A 20,749-nucleotide genomic window follows, 5' to 3' on the forward strand; every position below is an offset into this window, starting at 1 on the left:
GTGGTAAAAGCATTTTTCTGAGCCCTGTCATAGAGCAAGAAATGTATAACTACATAATGAAGTTGAAGAACAAAAAGTCAGTGGGATATGATGAAATTCCTGTTGATGTGTTAAAAATTAGTGCATCATTATCAACAAAATCAATGAATTATATAATTAACTTGATATTGGAAACAGGAAAATATCCACAAGTCCTCAAAGAACCTTGGATTAGACACATACATAAGAAAGGAGATATGAACAATTATGATAATGATCGTTCAATATCCCTTGTCTCTTATTTAAATGAAGTTTTTGAAAGAATAATTTTTGATAAAGTAATAACCTTTCTTGAGGCGAATAATATTTTGGTAGAACAACAATGTGGTTATAGACAAGGAAGATCAACAATTAATGCTATATATCAGGCATTAAATTGAGCCATAAAATCACTGAATAAAAATCAAATAACAGTGGCACTCTGTTTGGATCTATCAAAGGCCTTTGATAGAGTAAATCATGAGAAATTACCACAGAAAATGGAAAAATATGGTATAGGAGGCACTGCATTAAAACTTTTCAGATCATACCTAACTGGTAGGATACAAAGGACTGTAGAAAAGAGAAAAGATAGAAAACAAATAAGGTCAAATGCCATCCGAATAGAGAGAGGTGTGCCACAGGGCTCTATACTAGGCCCATTACTGTATTTACTGTACACCAATGATTTAATTCAAGTAACAACAAAGGTTACTGTGATGTTTGCCGATGATGTTTCAATGATATGTACAGGTACCACAGCTGATGAATGCAAGGCTAGATTGAAAGAAGACTTAGAAGTCATGGATAAATAGTTCATAAGGAATGACCACGAAATTAATATTGCTGAAACAAAGCTGCTTGTCTTCAGAGATAAAAATCAACATGAAATTTCCAATATTACTTACAACAATATAACTATCACAACTGAAGGAACCATATCATTATAAGGGGTGCATATCGATCAAAACTTAAATTGGATTTCACAAATTGAACATATAGCCACAGGCCTGGCAAGGTATTGTTATGCATTGAAGATTCTAACAAGAACAATTGGAGTAGATGCAGCCCTGGCAGCATACCATGCCCATGTGCAGTCCAGGCTAAGATATGGAATTATATTCTGGGCGAATTCCGATGAATCTGATAGAATTTTCTTTCTACAAAAAAGATGCGTGAGGAATATTTTTAATTCAAAATTTAATGAGTCATGTAAAAATGTTTTTATTGGGCAAAAAATACTAACCCTGTATAGTCTATTCATATATGAATGTGTAATGTATATAATTATTAATTATAATGATTATAAAACTCTGGTATTGAAACATGAATATAATACTAGGGGCAAAACTCACTTAAGTGCTGAAAAAACAACTTATACCTATATAAAGAAAAATGTTACACATTTCATACTAACGATCTGGAATGAATTACCTAAAAATTTTAAAAGTAGGCACATTGTAGCACAAAAGAAGTCTTTTTTAATTAGAAAATGTTATTACAGTGTAAATGACTTTATAAATGATGAAAATTTTAATGAACTTTAAAATAGTTAATGTAGGTTAGGTTATTGGGGTATTTGTTGGGGGTATAGTTGGGTAGTTATAGGTGCATATATATTTTGTATTTTTTTATTGTTAGGTGATCTACATCTGTGGAGATATAATGGAGCAAATAAAATGGATTATTATTTCTATTATTATTATTATCCATTATTATTATTATTATTATCCAAAGGAACAAGTGTGAGTGTCCTGGCTCATCAAGAGCGAGAATACTCACTAAACCTAACCTGCTGCTTCTTAGGTTTCGGGCATTAAGCCTATAAATCATTTATCTCTTGGTCGGATAAATTTCTATTTATATTTTATTTATATTTACTTTTGCCCATATACAGCAGAAGAAGAAAGTGATCTCACATTGAGCTTTAATTCACACGGCTTATGGCCCTGGTAGTCGAAGCCGTAGAACTTAAAACTTAACTTATTCGGGAGTCTTTTCTAATCGGATTGTTTCTTCAATTTGATGTATTTTCTTGAGTTTCCTATATATTTAAGTCATCGTTTCGCAATTGATCCCTGGGTCTTTTGCGGTATGTATTTATTCTTCTTGCATCTTCGGCAGGGTCGTAATCAATTTATCTTCTCAATTCTCCGTTGGGATGTTCTATCAATTTTTCGAATATTCTTTCGGCTATTTTCTTCATGAAGTCAGTTATTCTGTACCATTATAGGTCTCTGTGAATTTGAATGTTTCTAACAAACCAAGGAGCATCTATTGCTCATCTTAGATATTTATTCTCCGTTGATTGAATTCTCTTGAGGTGGATCTTTGCCGCGTATCCCCAAGCCACTGAGCCGTACGTGAGTTGGGGTCTGGCAACGGCTTTAATTATCCTGAGTTTGGTGTTTATTTCCATTCGGCTTATTCTTCCGATGATTGGGTATAGACGGTTCATCGCTTTGTTGGTTTTATCCATCGCATACTTAACATGTTGTTTCCACGTTAGTCCCGTATCCATGATCACACCTAGATATTTTGCTTCTTTTTGCCATTCAACTTCGTTGCCGTCAATTGATAATTTTTCCTCCATTTCTGATCTTCTCTTTTGTAGTAGTATAGCTTGACTTTTTTGTCCATTTATTTCAATCTTCCATTTAATGCACCATTTGGTTATTTCATCTGCTGCTTCTTGTAATCTTTGGTGTATGATTTTTGCTCTTCTGTGTTTGATTGTTATTCCTGTGTCATCCGCATAAAAGGAAAGCAAATTTCTCGGATTCCTTGGTATATCATGTATGTATATATTATACAGGAGAATTCCTAATACTGATTGAACGAGTATGTGGATTGATTGATTCGGCTTCGAAGGACCATGAACACTCGTATGCTTGATATATTTAAATTCGGCTTCGAAGGACCTTGTAGGTATGTGAGTTGATTGATTCGGCTTCGAAGGACCATGTGGTGTTTATGCGTGATTATGGATGTAAAAAAATACGTATGATTTTTACTGTTTAATATGTTAACACAAACACTGTATATGACTGTAATGTTATAATAGTAATAACTTGTTGAATACTTGAATATGTATGATTGATGCTGAGTTACTGACTGACTGGAATATTATGTTGAATGCATACTGGATTGTAACTGAAGAATAGTGAATAACTGAAAGCCCTCTCTGGTGGTGGGACAATGGTGGGAGATAGCATCGACTAGAATCACAGGAGATCTTCTTCTTCCTCCGTAAGCCTTAACATCGCGGCCACCTTGAAAGGCTCGACTTTCAATAAAGGACCTTCCTATCGTCAGGCGACTGGTAATGACTTGATTCTTGCTAGATATTAAACCTCCGTTGATAGGGGACTGATTTTATGTACACTGCGCTTGAAAACACCACTCTTCGTCAAGATGCTTACGACACGTACAATATTGTCCACTCCTGGATGAAGATCCGAGATTCTTCCCAACGCCATTGATGTTGTGCAATCTGCTGTGGTCTTTGATATCTTCAAAGGTGTATAGGGAATTTCTGTGAATTCCCTTTGTTGTGCAGCCATCAATGAGTCACCCACAAGGAAATGTTTAGGTGTAAGGGGGGATAGGTCATTGGGATCGGAAGACAACGAGGTAATAGGACTTGAGTTGAGCACAGCTTCAATCTGACAAATAACTGTATATAAACTTTCGAAAGTGGGATAAGCGTTTTTAACAATCCGAAACTAAATGATATTTTGCAAAAGTTTCAATTTTTTTTTTTTGTAATCATATTGCCAACAAGTTCAATATGGAAAACCTCAGTTGTGAAACAAACAAATATATGATATGCCTTTACCAATTTCCTAGATCTTAATTGAACAGCTTCAATACTGATGGGATCTGCAAAGTCAATACCAACAATAGAAAATTGACCTCACGGAATGAGCCTTGAAGTAATATAGTTTCGCAAAAGATTATTTTCTGAATTGATAATTATTGTGAAAGTATGTGATTTTCTGAATTTCCGCTATATGATTACCGACAAGTGCTTTCTTTAGAGAACGGATATTTATTGATTCCTTACAAATCTTAAAATAAATTTCCTCGGAATTTGGACTCCGAATTAATCCTAATATAATATCATTTTGATTATCGAATATGAGAAGATTTTCTGATTTTGAAATTTCGATGAGTTTTTTCTCGTATTGTACTTTCAAGTTTCCAAAAATTTTGATGTTGTTCGTTATTGTTAATATTTATATTACAAAGGACGGGTGAATGCCCTTCGTTATTAATTGAGCCTGAAACGGTCCAACCTAGTTTGGTATTCTGTAATGTGGGGCAATTATGATTGTTTTTAATTTGTCCAGGGATTAGGACATCGAAGAATATACTAGCACCCAACAATACATCAATAGAACCGGAATTGTAAAAGGAATCGTCAGCTAAGGTAATGTTGTCTGGCAGATTTAAATTTGAAATGTCGAAAGAATTTTGAGGCATATGATTAGTAATTTTTTTAACAACTGAAAATGTGTCTTTAGTTTGATATTTTCTATTATTCGAAATGATTGATGTCTCTAATCTTCCTTGAATATGACTTGTGGTACCATTTACACCGATAACTGGGATATTGATTTTAGAAACTTTGAGATTAAGTTTTTTGGCTAAAGATGAAGATATGAAATTGCTTTGTGACCCAGTATCTAGAATTGCTCTACATGGTATTAATTTTCCCTTCAAGTCAAAAAGATTAATTTTAGCTGTTGGTAATATTACCTGCGAACTTTCTGAGAATAGAGAATTAGTCGCTTATTTTCTAGTATTGAAGTGAAAGTCGATTTTGGTTGATGGGTTTTTGGATTATCGTTTTCTTCTACCTGAGTAGGTACAGAATAATTACTAGATGCGTCAGTTACCGACAAATTTAGACTTTTAGTATTGTTATGGAGTAACGTATTGTGCCTTTTCTTACAAATTCGGCAAATAGAAAGTGATTCGCATTTTGATTGTGAGTGATTATCTCTTAAGCAATTAGTGCAAAGCTTGGTTCTTTTAACTTCTTCTAATCTTTCGTTTGTAGATATTCCTGAGAATTTATGACATTGATAATTGAAATGATTTTCTTTACAAAATGAACATGTTTGTTTTTGTTTTGGTAAATTTGAATTTATTTTATATTCTCGATAGGGATCAGTTGAAGTCGGGTTTGAAGTTTTGTTTCCTATTGTTTCCGAAAGTTGACATCTTTCAGATAGGAAATCAGTCAACTCTGATATTGTGGGAAGTGTTTTTTTTTATTGAAATTGTCTAGAAGTTTTCTCGAATGAAAGAGTGATTCGTTTTTAACAGGAGGTAGTTCAAATATTAATTTCACATGAGTATGAATGATTAATCTTTTGTTTGCATACATTTCTTTCAATAGTGACCATAATAGTATAATTATCTGAGGCGATTTCTATTGATCGTATTAACTCTGCAGCTTCTGATTTCAAACAAAATTTAAGATAGTAAAATTTTTGAACATCAGAAAGTTGAGAGTTTGAATGTATTAATGAATAGAAGGTATCGTGAAAAGTCAACCATTGCGTACAAGAACCCTGAAAATCGGGTAGGGTTAAATGAGGCAGCTTTCTTGAACTTATTGAATTGTTCGAATAAACAGATCCGTTTTCTGAAGGGCATGTTTTAAGAGAATGTTTAGAAATTAATTCGAGTGCCTGTGCTTCTAAATCGCTCGTCATCATTAATCTTCCCGCTTTCTAACTCGATACTGCCTTGAATTTGATCGAAATTGTCATAAAGCGTTCTCAGTTTTTCTAATCAACTGTTGATTTGGTGAATGTCCGTTTTACAACTTCCATCAGAAAGATTTGATAGAAAATTGCTGAATCGAGTTAGTTGCCCTTTGATTTGTCCCCTTTTGAGTTTTAATGCTTCAACCATTTTGATTTAGTTATATATACACTATAATTTGTCAGATTAAAAATACTCAAAAATAGGGAATTAATGTGGATAATAATATGTAGAAGGATAGTGGATGACTTAGTGTTTGTTTCTGCTGTTTCACTGATTCTTGTGAATTTGGCTGTCGAAGGACCATGAACGAGTATGTGGATTGATTGATTCGGCTTCGAAGGACCATGAACACTTGTATGCTTGATATATTTAAATTCGGCTTCGAAGGACCTTGTGGGTATGTGGGTTGATTGATTCGGCTTCGAAGGACCATGTGGTGTTTATGCTTGATTATGGATGTAAGAAAATACGTATGATTTTTACTGTTTAATATGTTAACACAAACACTGTATATGACTGTAATGTTATAATAGTAATTACTTGTTGAATACCTGAATATGTATGATTGATGCTGAGTTACTGACTGACTGAATATTATGTTGAATGCATACTGGATTGTAACTGGTGAATAGTGATTAACTGAAAGCCCTCTCTGGTGGTGGGACAATGGTGGGAGAAAGCATCGACTAGAATCACAGGAGTTCTTCTTCTTCCTCTGTAAGCCTTAACACTGATCCTTGTGGGACTCCTGCTTCTTAGTGTCTTGATTTTTCATCTTCTAATTTAACGTAGAAATTTCTATCCCTTAAGTAATTCCTGATGATTCGGCACTTCTTAATTGTGTATTACACTATTCTCATCTTATAGGCTAGTACTTCCTGCCACACTCTGTCAAATGCTCTTGTTACATCTAGTAATACCAGTCCAGTAGCTTGTTTGTTTTGAAAGCCTTGGGTGATATACTCTGTTAGTTGGAGAAGTTGTTGTTCAGTTGAATCTTTATCTCTGAATCCGAATTGTCCTGTTGGTAGAATAATAAGATTCGGTTTCTTCTTTGAGTCTCTTGGCAACTACTCTTTCTATTATCGTTCCTAGGGCTGGTAAAAGACTAATCGGCCTGTAGTTTTGCGAGAATTTCCTATTCTTTTCAGGTTTATTGAATACAATCACTTCGGCTCTTTTCCATCTGTTTGGAAAGTGTTCTGTTCTCATTCGCAATGTTAGTTATTGTAGCTATCCCTTTTTTGGCTAAATTCTTCAGCATGGTGTTTGTGATTTTATCTTTTCCTGGCGCTTTCCTATTTTTCAGTTTCCTAATCAATTCTTTGATTTGTGTAGGAGAGGTTGGATTCGTCATTGTCTCCTCTGGTAGTGTCTTCATTTCTTCTTCATGTTCTTCTATTATTTCTTCGAGTTCTTCATTATCGTCGTCTTCTCTATAATTAATCCTAAATTTCCTTTCAATTGTATCGGCTAATGCATTTGCTTTGTCGTAATTCGTATTCGCCATTCCATTCATACCACGGAGTGGCTGTATTACTGTGTTTTCTTGCCTAAGATGTTTTTGCATTTTTCATGCGGAATGATCCATTGTGTTCAGTGCGCTTATTTTCTTATTCCATCTATTTCTTCTCAATTCAATGAGTGCATTTTTCAAGAATTGACTATGTTTGTTCAGTTTTAGCCTGTATTCGTTTGTTTTGTAGATTCTATAGTTTTTCCTTAGTCTTCTGTTGATTTTTATTAATTCCTTTATTTCTCTAGGGTTCTCTCCTCCTTTGTGTCTTGGTGTTGATTTGATTACTCTCTTCGTGCTTTCCTCATATGCCTTCAGTATGTGTTCTTTTAAATCTTTTACTCTATCTTCGATTTCTTTTGGCGTGTCAATCTGTGGTATTTTTGTAATTCTCAATTTCAAATTTTTACTGATTACTGATCTTGCAGTCCGTATAATCTCTCGTTTGAATTTTTTCATCATAAGGTTCTGTTCCTAGAATAAATTCAATTATGATCAGAACTTCCATCCTCTATGGTTCTCAGTGTGAAATCCTGTCTCACATTTTTCATTAATACTATGTCAATCACATCCGGTAACCCTGGACCTTTTGGGAGGTATGTCGGTGTTTCCGGTCCGATTACAATTGCTACATGTTTCAATTTCTTTCCATTCGGGCTCTCTACTCTGCTATCCCATTCTGTTGATTTGCAATTCAGGTCTCCTATAATTATTATTCTCTAATGTTGTTCTTCTAATAGATTCTGTGCATTTTTTTCAAGTATAAGTTGAGATTGTACTCATTTCTTCTTTGTCCATTTTCAGATTGACCTTTATTGTTTCTATTAACATATCAGGGTTGGCTCTTTCGACGTTATGATAGATGCCTCTCTTGACAATCAATGCCACGACTTATGTTTTTTGGTCCAGCAAGATCGTTTTTAAAAACTTTAATATTACAATTGAAATTACCAGTTAATTCTACGATAGAATTTTATTGAAATCAAATACAAGTGTTCGTTTTAGATGTTTATTACAGACTAAGATAAGGCAGAGCGTCCGTGTCGCTGGTAAGAATTGCGGACTTATTCATCTTCCTCGAAGCGGTCAGGTTACACATATCTTATGTTCCTTAGTCTGCTTATCTTGTTGTTATGGTCTTAGAAAGAGATATATAACTCACGCCACCTCCGTCTACCGTGTCCGGTCTATCGTTTCTATGTACCACGTTATTTTGATACGATATTTTATTATCTGATGTTAGCCTTGTTTCTTGCAAGGCAATTATATATATATTCTTCTGCTATCAGTTCTTCTAATTCGGTTTTTCGCACTTTCACGCCGTGAAATTCCTTTGTTTCGTAAGATTCATGAATTCGTTTTACCAAATAAATTGTTCCTTTTTGAATCTATCAAGGATTCGAATTTCCTCATTATTCTACTGAATAGATTTTCGGTGATGTAATCTAATTCATCGACACACTCTTTCTGTTCCGTTCTTTTTTGTGCGGACTGAGTCGTTCTAGCAAGTTTCTTTTCAACGGGTTGCTTTTCAACGGATTTCTTTTCATCGGGTTTCTTTTCAACTGTTTCATTCTCAGTTGGTTTTTTGCTCTCTTTCTGCCGATATCTCCTTTATTGGAGATATTTTGGTTTTTGTCCTTTTCTTCATCACGAGCTTGAATTCGCTACAAACTTTGTAACTTTCTGGGTATCCAGTTTTGCCACAAAGTGCACATGTAGCATTTCTTTCTTCGTCTTTCCTGGCTAGAGTGCACTCTTGGCTGCTGTGATTTCCTGAGAATTTCACGCATCCCTATGAAATAGTGCACTTATTCTGTGCATGTCCGTATCTCTGGCACTGACCCGGTCCTTCTGTCTTCGTTTTCGGTTTTATTACAATACAAAGATTGTAAAGCTTCGTGATTACGAAAATTTCTCTTTTTTTGGTTTTAACCAGAAATAGGAGCATTGGCTTCTTTGTTTTATTACAAGTCATTCGAGTGACTTCGGCATCTTGTATTCCTTGATTATACAGATCTTCTCGAATTATATTTATACCGTCATCAAGAGGAAGATGTCGAATAACCACATACAGTTTCTTCTCATCTTCTGTTTGGAAGCTATAATATTCTTTACCGCGTTGGTCAAGGAATTTTATTATTTTTCTGTAGTCATCTACAGACGACGCGAAGATTTTAATTCCGTCTCTTACCACTTTAGCGCGGTTGTAGTTCAGTTTCTGCTTTGAAATTTCAGTATCTGCCATCATCGTGATTGGCGGTATTCTAACCTTCTTGACGGGAGTTTCCTCTTTCGTCTAGGTCGACGAAGAACTAGAAGTAGTTTTCTACGCGTTTCGCCCAGTTTCGGATAATCTGGGCTAATTTTTGGCACGGCTGCTTTCTTCACAGCAAGGGAATATGATGCGACCTCAACATCAGTTGTGGGGATTATTGACGCTTGGACAATAGTCTAGGAAGTACTTGGGCTAAGGAGTTCCCGAAGAGATTTTATCCAAATCCATATCAAATCCTTCGTCCGAGTGATCGGACATATACTGCAAAAGATAACAGACACTGAAAAGGAATTGATCTGGGCTAGACACTTTGATAACATCACGTTCACAAAATACACAGTACTGAAAAGTACTTTCAACTACACACAGAGTACTGAAAAGTACTAAAACAAAAAAACTTTGAGCCGTATTGGCCACGTTTTCGCTCTATCACCACGTGTTCGCTCTCTGACCATGTGTTCATTATCTCACTCTTTGCGCTGCCTTCACTCTACAAGGTCTACCTCTCACATATAAAACATTATCAGGGTGATTCACCGGAAAGGCCTATTACACGTTGATGGAAAACTAATAATAATTTTGAGCTGAAAATTTGCACATTAAGGGTTGAAACAATGATCTTTGTCCCTGAAATATCACTGTTACCTATGCTATTTGACATCATGTTTTCTAGTTGTTATGATCATTGAGCACTTAAAAATTGGATGTTTTCAATTCGCATGTATATTTTTTGTGAACAAAATTTAAATTTCTATGAAATATTACCAAATGCAAACAATGAATTACTAGTTCTCAGAGTTGCCAACGCTAGGAAATTTGACACTTATGAATTAAATAAAGCTTTCCCAAAAAAAATAGTAAAATTCGAAGGAGGTCCCAAACGTTATTTCGAGGATTTCTCATTATTTATTATACAGTTTGCCTTGTATCTATCTATCTGCTATTTCAGTTATTTAATATTAATCCATTTTGCACAATACTTCTATTCATAATATCGTTCGATACTATGTGATTTGTTGTTTTAAATTCTTTTAGTTTTCAATTACCTTTCTGTAGAGTGTAGAGAATATTAATCAGTTCGATTCTAAAGATACGTAGCATATTTTATCATTAAAAAAATGTTGAGAATCAAAGTAGAGTAATAAACACAAAGAAATTATTCTTTTTCTCCGCTTTTTTGCATATCGCCTAAGAAGCTTATTTTTTTTTTGTCAAATGAATGTATTTCTCTTCAAAATCTAATTCAGATCTCAAATAGAACAATATTTTCCATAACGTCGAATTTAGTGCATTTTTAAATTTTATTATCAAACAAATTGTATAGTTTCCGACAGATCCAATTGCTAAGCGTGAATTTAAAATTAATTATCCTAATGACAACAATTTGTAAAATTTTCGGGAATTCGATTCCTCGAACAAATACTAAAGATAAACCACGTTTAGTCAATGAGGGGCTATTAAAATTACATTCATTTATTTCAGTAAGAAAGATGTTATCAGTGGATCACATATATGATTATACATTACGGAATTCATAATAATTCCATACAAATAAATAAGAATCAGTCGAATAACAAAAAAAAAAGAACGCGTTATAAAATTATAAACAGGGTGTTTAAAATTCAGTATCAAGATTTCGCTGATGAATTCTAACTTATGAAAGAATTCCATATTTGGTTCATAATTGTTTGTGTTCCTTTTAATTTTCACGCATCTGCGATCGTTATCGAGTAAAAGGTAAAACTATTTTTTCATGACATGAACATGAAATCAATACCTAACGAACCTAAATTTCAAAAGGATGGGTTTTTTTAGTATGAATAAGGACAACCACTAAAGAACTTTCTCAAATTATGTTTGGCGACTTTCAGCTGATTTTTATCTGCTTCCTCAGGCCTACAAAAACACCAAAGATAACAGAAATATACAAAACATAAACTGTAAAATTTTACATTTATAAATTTTAAGTTCTTTTGAACACAATCAGAAGCTAACTTAATCTCCAATTATAAAATCTTACAATATCTACGCACACCAAAAACTTTTTTTGATGTGCGTAGATATTGTAAGATTTTCTAATTGGAGATTGTTGATAGCAAACAATTTACATTATATTTAACACTATAACATATTCAACGCTATAATCCATTATTTTCGGTTATATTTTTTTCATCACAGAAAACATCCATCGGTTTTGGCCAATTTATTTTGGTTACACTTCTCGTCCAGTTCAGATAGTTTTCTCCTTTAGATCCTAGTCCGATAACTAATAATTATATATGCCTCAATATCTATAACCTCAAAATTCTGCGTGATACACATGTTTAACGTTATAATATTCGTATAAGCGATAGATCGAAATCTCTATATTAGTATTTTTGGTTTGTGTGATTAGATAGACAATATTCTCTATTACAAATTCTACAAACTATAAAAAATGAGATAACGTCCCAATCAACAAAAACTCTTTTTTTTCACGCATTCCTAAATTGAAAATATTTACTTTCTTTCATGCAGATTATCGTTTGGGCACATTATGTGAAATCCCCATGAAAATCGGTGAGTTGTAAGACGAAACATCTCTAATTTCGTTTTGAATTGAGCAACAAAGTGGTGGTGTCCACTCTTAATGAAACTAGTATTTGCAGGCAAATAAATAAATATGTAGGTAGCCATTATGATAGCCAACCTTCTGAGTTCTAGAGATAGTACAAAGAAGAAGAAGAAAAAAATTTCTCGGTTCTATGATACAGATCTCAGGTTATGTACCTCAGTCTCAGAATACTACTGATTCGATCAGTAAGGTGATATTCGTCGTGTTCGATAGATGTGTTAATTCTTAGTTCTGAATTCTTTAGAGATATTGGTCGCTCTTTATTGCAAGTGGTATTTATATCTTGTGTTTGTTCTTGCTAGTTTGTGGAGATATAAGTGTTTTATGATGTCTGAACTTGAAAATCAAGTAAACCCCGGGAGTGAAGATTGGAGTATGGATAATGTAAGTATGCCACCAATTAAATGACTTATATTCATTTTTCTGGATTTTTTTTTTGTCGATTAGTCATGACTTCTTCAGGTGGGAATGGTTACAACCATTCTGATTTACGTTTGTCTTCTCCATTAAATACTTTGAGAATTGTATAATCGAGTGACGTTTAACTATAGTTGATCAAAAATTATTTTTGGTCTAATATTTATTTATTATTTTACTATAACGCTGAAGGCTTTCACGGTTCAAAATAAAAAGGAATTTCTCATTTCTATCATGTTGTGTTTCAATATGTCAATTTTTGTCGTATTTACTTTATGAAACTCAAGTCAATTGGTTTTATTGTAACATGGAGAACCGTAGAATGTATCCTTTTTCCCAAATATGGAGTGTAAATATTCTTTTATCCTATGTTAGATTTAATTATTCTTCTTTTGAATATTCATACTTTTTTTCAAGAATAGGAAGTAGAATAGAATATTGATCTCATATTCATAAGAACAAATTTTCTGCAAAGATGGTACCTAAATATTTTTACCTCCGAGATGCAGGGTGTTGAAGTTAGAAAAACAACAAGTAATTGGATGTAATAATTTTCGATTTTTTAATCTGCATCTTTTCGATCATGTACTTGAATTTCCAAATGAAAATCTCCATAATTTCCTATTTCTATGAAAAACGGAATATCGAAATGTTTGAGGCTGATTTTTTCCATTTTTTTTTCAAATGAATTTTCAAGAATCTTAATATTCGTCTTAAAATTCAGAAATTGTCGGTGGCCTTCAGGTTGAGGCAGTTGAAATAACAAGTATCCAAGGATACTGGTAGTAAAATATCGCATTCCACTGGGATGCGGAATTTTTCGAATTTTTTTATTTTTCTCGGGGAAAAAAAATCAGTTTTGAAGTCCATCGTTAGTAACTGTTTGTAACACAAAAATTTTCATTTGTAACCTATAATGAAAAAATAATAAATGATAAAATGCGAAGTTAGCACCCATTTTTTCATAAATTTGATATTTTTTTTTGCTTCCGATAGTACTTCGTTAGTAACTATTTGTGAAAATTAACAATGTATAACAATTTATAATAAATTGCTATGTCAGCAACCACATCTTTAATATATTCTATATTTCCCTTTTGTTGCCGTTAGTACTTCGTTAGTAACTATTTGTAACAAAAATTCGTTTGTAACCTAAGTCATTATGGAAAAATGTTTCCCTAAAATGCGAAACAACAACCTACATCCTCTCAAAATCACAATATTCATTAGTAAATACTCATAACACAAAAATAATGTCCCAAACAAAATCTGTAAATGGAAAATACTACCCCCTTATACGGGAATGTGAGTGCTTTTCCAACATTGAAGGCTAGATTACGAATGAAATTTATGGTTTTACAAATAGTTAGTATCGAAGTACTATCGGAAACGAAAGGAAAATATGAAATTAACTTCGCGGACAACAGGAAATATGCTTTTACTCACAAGATAAATCCAGAACAAGGAAAACTCGAATAAATTTCTTGCGTTCGGAATTTTCGAAATTTTTCAAATGATTAAATAAGTTACTTAATTTTATCTATGGGGAGCTTATTGAATACAGAGGGAATTTGAAATAACACCGATTTCTAATTTCAAAAAGATGGCTATAGTGAGGATTGAATGGATATCGCCTTTATTATCATTGCCTTAAAGGATAAAATGTAAACATTTAACTGACGAAAAACTGTGAAATTCCTTCCCAGTAGAGACCAAAACAATCTAATGTTATCAATCAATTTTCATTTCAGGTTGGTGAATTTGGTAGTAGCAGCGATGCAGATAGCTCTTCAGGAGAGGAAACTGCTAGAATTGATGAAGTAAAGCAAGCTAGCAATGATTCAGAAGTAGCGAAAGACGAAAACGATGAAATGAAGGAAGATTTGAAAAAACTTCGCATAAAAATAAAAATAATAAGAACTGCCAAAAAAACTACCTACGAAATCGTAAGGCGTAGCGATGACAGGGATGAATTGAAAGAAAACACGCTACCTCGAGAAGATACAAGAAAGAGGAAGAGGGGAAAAACCAAGGTAAAATGAGTTTACTTGATGGAGGCAATTTGACATAATTATCAAAATTATGATATCGTTGTTTTTCTTTTGCTTAGTTTTCAATATTTTGTCGATTCAGTATTGTATTTCTAGATAAAAAAAGTATATATACTGATTTCTTGTTCATTTTCAGACCAAGAAAAAGGAAAAATTCATACAAAATCCACACAATTTCGCAATGGAGAAGAGAACATATGAGCAAGAAAAAAAATTAGCCATAGCCAAAGGAGATTTCGACAGAGCCAATCAATTGGACATTAGTTTGGTTGAGTTGCAGCTAAGAGCTTGTCATCTTGATGAGGTCATGACCTCCACGATATTTAGCATCGCTCATATCAACGACCGGAATAGGAGGAGGAATATTGAAGAAGCTGAAAAGGCTATTATGGAGGAACACGCGGCAAACAACGGAAAAGAGGTATATATTTCTAAATGCTAAATTCGAGCATTAAGTATAGTCTTCAATATTGGGATTTCGAAATTTTTTTGACGTACACATTGATCAAACGAATTGTTGTTATCAATATTTTGAAAAAAGGATAAAAAAAAACTTATCAACCCCAAGAAATGTTTCTCATAATGCCATATATTGTGAGGAAAAATATTAGACACTATGACTGTTCAGAAATGAACGCATAACATTCGAAAACGTTTTGACGCCGAAACTAATCACATTTTTTTTGTTTTATATTTGTAAATATAAGTTCGAAATTTTCAAATTTAATTGACACTCTTGAATAATTTTTAACGAGAAAAAAAACTTATGGAAATAGTCGGTCCAACTGTGATTCATCCCATATATATTTAAAAAGTAGAACCTCGATTATCTTGATGAAGAATAATAATAATAAATAAAGTTCTTTTCCACATTGATCCTTTGGATTGATCTTTTTTTTTTTCGAGAATTTACTTAACAAACTTGTTCATTTTAGGTTTATGATCCTTTCAATAGACGTCCCATACGACCTGCACCAGGAGTGGTATCCAAATCACCACCACAACCAAAACCAGGTAAATTTTCAAATGCACAATAACTTACTGATATTAATTCATAATCATTAAAATTCTCATTTCGATCGAGTTAAATGATATGAAATTAACACATACCCAAAAATTCAAAACTTATTTTATAAAATTAGTATTATGCGTATCAAACAACAACCTACTTGGAATCCGATTAATAGTATATTATTCAACGAGCGGTAATGTAGGTCATAACTCACGCAGATGAAGTTTGCAGCACGAGCCGCAGGCGAGTGCTGTAATTCATCGAGTGAGTTATGACCATTACCGCAAGTTGAATACTATACTTTATCTACGACTATATCAATAAATACTTAGAAAAAAATACAGACTTAGAATATAGACAGAAGGAACGGTAAATAAACATATGTGCTCGATCCTGACTACAAGAGAGATGGAAACTTAGTCACCAATCACAATCGAACTAGCTTCGGCTAGCTCGAATCCAGTACAGAGTACAGACATAGAACTATATTGAAAACCCTCGATAGTTGCCTATAAAAATGCATTAAAATATACCAAAAAACATTCTCTGTAAACGACGACTTAATGACCTTACTGCTACAAACTCCTTTATATTTTTTTCGGGCAAGTAATTCTGTATGGTAACATTAGCTGTTTGTCTTTTGGAAATGTATACCTATATAATATTTCATATTCACTATCTGAATTAATCGTTTTCAGCAAAACATTCACAATAATTAGATATCAACTTAATTTGAATACGTCAAAATTATTAAAGTGACATTCCCTCGGACATTCCTCCCCTCAATAACAATAATGGAATGTTCCCTTTCGACCAATCGAATAGAAGCAGAGAATATAGAAGCACAGATCCATATTATCCGATTTATTATAGTGAGTTATAGCAGTGAGTTATTATAACTCACGATGTCTGTTAATAGATACTATTAATTGCTCAAAAGCAGTTGAATAATGAATATATTTTTCAATAGGAGTAGATAAAATGTCTTTATTTCATTGCATTTTTCTATTTTTACAGTTGGACCTGTAAGGGAGACGCCTAGACCTGAGAGGAGAGTCTTAGTGCCGAAAAGGACTCACAATCTCAAACCGTACGAGAGGCATTGAGAATCTGTGGATTACGATCTCGATGTTTTTGAGTGAATTTGTCAAAATTTCAAGAATTTCCAATTTCACTGATTGGTCAGGAACAAAACATTGTCAATTTTTAAGTGCTGATATTAGTACAACGTCAGTGATACGATGCAGCAGATTTTCCCAGTGAAGAAATGATTAATGAAAGAGAAAAAAAAAATTTGATATATGTACATATTTGAATAATACTGTTGTAATTCGGATAATATGCAAGATATTTGCATTAACCTAGTGAAAAGTTGATTTTACAGAAAAAAAATGATTGTATTATATGTGATGAAATTAATATTTCAGCCTTCAAATGTTCTTGTTTAGCAGTTTTTTTTATAATTTTTTAGTATTTATTGTAAATTTTTTAATATATTTCACTAAGTTCTTTTATTTATTTTTTTATTTATTTATTTACATAACTGAAACTCCAACAGGATAAACCCAACATCAGGGATTCACTACAAATTAACGTTCATAAAATCAACAATATCGTTAAACATGGTAATATAAATATGAAATGAATATCTTTACAAGCGCTTTATAAAAAAAAATTGAACTACCCTATTTTAACATCTTGACAAATACAGTATCACTCTCCGCTTGAATTCGGCCAAGGATAAATTAAACAAATCAATTTCGCTAACATGCCAATTGTAAAAACGAGTTATTCTGAAATAAATAGAGTTATAATAAAAAAATGTCCTAGCCTGTGGTACAAAAAATAAGTGTCTTCGACGACCACTAAAAGAGCGTGCATTAAAATTAATAATCTCTATCAACGGGAAATCAAAACAATCATTCACAATACGATACAAGAATATTTGATCGAACATTACCTACTCTTCTTTTTTCCAGACTCATCATTTTATACAATTGAATTCTATATTGATAAGCGCAGTCACGTCTATCACCATAACGGTAAAGCAAACTTTTGGTGAATTATCTTTATACTGTTTACTTTTTCCAATTTATCGATATATTTATGATAAAAGGGACTCCAAATCGGTGTAACATATTCCAAATTGCTACGTTCATAGCTGAAATATAGAGTCTTGACTGTTTCCGCATTTTTGAATGCCTTAGAAATCCTCAAAACGAAACCTACATCTTTCAATTCATTTTTCAACCTTTTTTTTTCGTTAAAAACCTCGTATGTTGAAAAAACTTGTCTACGCAGATGAAGCCATTGAGTCATGTAAAAATCATGGTTTTGAGGCTATTTAAAATTCAAAGTGAAAAAACATCCCCTTACAGATTGAATGATTCCTCCAATTATTTCAGTGTTCATTATAACTGTTTCTTGTGGTGAAATTTTTCGAAAAGAAGATACCACGACGTGAATTTCATTTGAAATTTAAGAATATTCAGTTATACCTCCTGTATAATGAGATTGTGTTATTTTTCAAAATGCTTATAATAATAATAATAATATGGCGCAAGGGTAGCGGTAGGAAATTCCTAGCGATTCACCAATCAGGAGAGTTGAATCGACTCCTACCCACCGCAGATTCCAGGAGCTCCCTGACCCGGGAAGCTGTAACCTGTCGAAGGGTCCCTGTCCAGGGTAACGGACGAAGCCGTGTGGAAAGCAGCTCAAGAATTCTGCCACCGTAGCTCTGCGGATCGTAAATCGCGATCAAAGGCCTTCTCCTCCACGACACGGAGGAACCCATGAATGATGGTGATTTTAAGGAATAGAAACATAGAGCCGCTGCCTGACTTACGTCAGGGCGTGTCTGGAGCCGGCGCTGGACATGACAGTATGCGGGACGTCGGTGACAGAGTGCTAAGGAGACGGGCGTCTGTCGAACAAAATGTTACGCCTCCACAATCTCAACATTCTAGGAGAAGAATAACACGTGTTTCTCCGACTGCTGAAAGTGCTGTGCAGGATCCCCAACCAGCACTCACCCAATCAGGTCAGTTCACCAATGAATCCTCATTTTCTCTCTGTGGAAATAGAGAAAAAACTATAGCCAAATACAAGTCTCGAAAAATTAAGTATTTGACTGTTTGTTTTAGAGATAATGCTTTGATGGAACTTATATAGAGACATATATTTTCAGATGCTGAAAGATGATGTATTTCGAAGGAAAATCTATTATTATGGCAAAGCCATAATTCAAAAAATTCCGAGTTCGAAATAGCAAAATATTGTGCAGAAATTGTCTCTATACGATTCAAATTTGGAAGCCGAGCCGGTCGAATTCCATAATTTTTTTTTCAAACAAAAAAAAATGAGTACGCTACTTACAAATATTCATAAATACCTGTTTAATGGGAACTTGAGTGATTTATTGAATTTATTGTCAACAAAAATGGGAACATAAATGATCCATTTAATTTATTGTCAACTTGTCATCATCATCCCATTGGGAAGAATTAGTATTGCAAGAATGAGTTTTGTTTTCATTGGACCGCCTAGTTGGTCATATTTTAAAAACCAAAGGTTTGTGTAATCAATTGAAAACAACTCAAGAGATTTTAGCAGAAAATTGTATACAGGGAATGTAATTTATGAGAGAAAAAAAATCTAGAGAATAACAAATTCTCAAAATATATGGTTCACATATAAATGCTCATTTACCCTCTGAGGCAATAAAAAAAATCAGAAGCCAGATACGGGTCTCGACAAAATGAGTATTCGACTGGTTTTTGGAGAAATAATGCTTTACTTATCGACAACATATTTGTGAATATCAATAATTACAGGAATAATAAAAATATAATATCAGCACTTTCGGACCACATGTCGCAGTTCATTGCGGTAGGCTGTAATATTCCAATAACAACAAATATTGTAACAGTTGCTGAAAGGAGATTTTTTTCCAGGTCTAATCTGGAGGACTTTTTTTTTTGTTTACAGGACTGCACTTGGGATGGTGTGCTGTCGGAGTCGGATTCTGATAAAGCATATGAACTGCTCTCTCAAATTATAAGAACAAAAATAGATCAGATCTTTCCACATAAAAAATACTGTCGAAAAAAGGGTAGAAATGTCGCTTGAATGACAATGGGTATTAGGAAATCAAGTAACCGCAAAAGCAAGCTTTATGAAAAAATGATCGATGGAATGGTTTCACAAGAATATTACAAAGAATATTCAAGGGTATTGAAGAGGGTTATAGAACAAGCTGAAATCAATTCGAAAAATGCATATATTGAAAAATCTGAAAATAAGACTAAAGCCACCTGGACAAAATCAATAATGCTACAAAAAATTTAGAAAAAAGAACACCTTGCTCAAGTCATTTCCTAACAAAAATGAGAAAACCATATCAAATGAGATAAATCCTAACTTTTTGAAATTCACAAAGAATAATGACATCCAAATTTCCAATACAATTTCATATATCAGATCATGTGGTAAAAGCATTTTTCTGAGCCCTGTCATAGAGCAAGAAATGTATAACTACATTATGAAGTTGAAGAACAAAAAGTCAGTGGGATTTGATGAAATTCCTGTTGATGTGTTGAAAATTAGTGCATCATTATCAACAAAATCAATGAATTATATAATTAACTTGATATTGGAAACAGGAAAATATCCACAAGTCCTCAAAGAACCTTGGATTATACACATACATAAGAAAGGAGATATGAACAATTATGATAATTATCGTTCAATATCCCTTGTCTCTTATTTAAATGAAGTTTTTGAAAGAATGATTTTTGATAAAGTAATAACCTTTCTTGAGGCGAATAATATTTTGGTAGAACAACAATGTGGTTATAGACAAGGAAAATCAACAATTAATGCTATATATCAGGCATTAAATTGAGCCATAAAATCACTGAATAAAAATCAAATAACAGTGGCACTCTGTTTGGATCTATCAAAGGCCTTTGATAGAGTAAATCATGAGAAATTACTACAGAAAATGGAAAAATATGGTATAGGAGGCACTGCATTAAAACTTTTCAGATCATACCTAACT

At 33.2% G+C, this 20,749-nt stretch overlaps 1 protein-coding gene across 1 annotated transcript; it reads left to right on the forward strand.

Annotated features, from left to right (window-relative positions):
* Positions 1-11,495: 11,495 nt before the first annotated feature.
* On the forward strand, positions 11,496-17,149 carry LOC123685473 (RNA polymerase-associated protein Rtf1-like). Its single transcript, XM_045625176.1, has 5 exons — positions 11,496-12,591; positions 14,376-14,657; positions 14,812-15,096; positions 15,611-15,689; positions 16,705-17,149. Exons 1-5 carry the CDS (start codon positions 12,532-12,534, stop codon positions 16,791-16,793), a joined length of 795 nt encoding a protein of 264 aa, XP_045481132.1. The 5' UTR covers positions 11,496-12,531; the 3' UTR covers positions 16,794-17,149.
* The last annotated feature ends 3,600 nt before the right edge of the window (positions 17,150-20,749 follow it).

Source organism: Harmonia axyridis, chromosome 7, assembly GCF_914767665.1.
Source record: "Harmonia axyridis chromosome 7, icHarAxyr1.1, whole genome shotgun sequence".
In the NCBI taxonomy this organism is placed as follows: domain Eukaryota; kingdom Metazoa; phylum Arthropoda; class Insecta; order Coleoptera; family Coccinellidae; genus Harmonia; species Harmonia axyridis.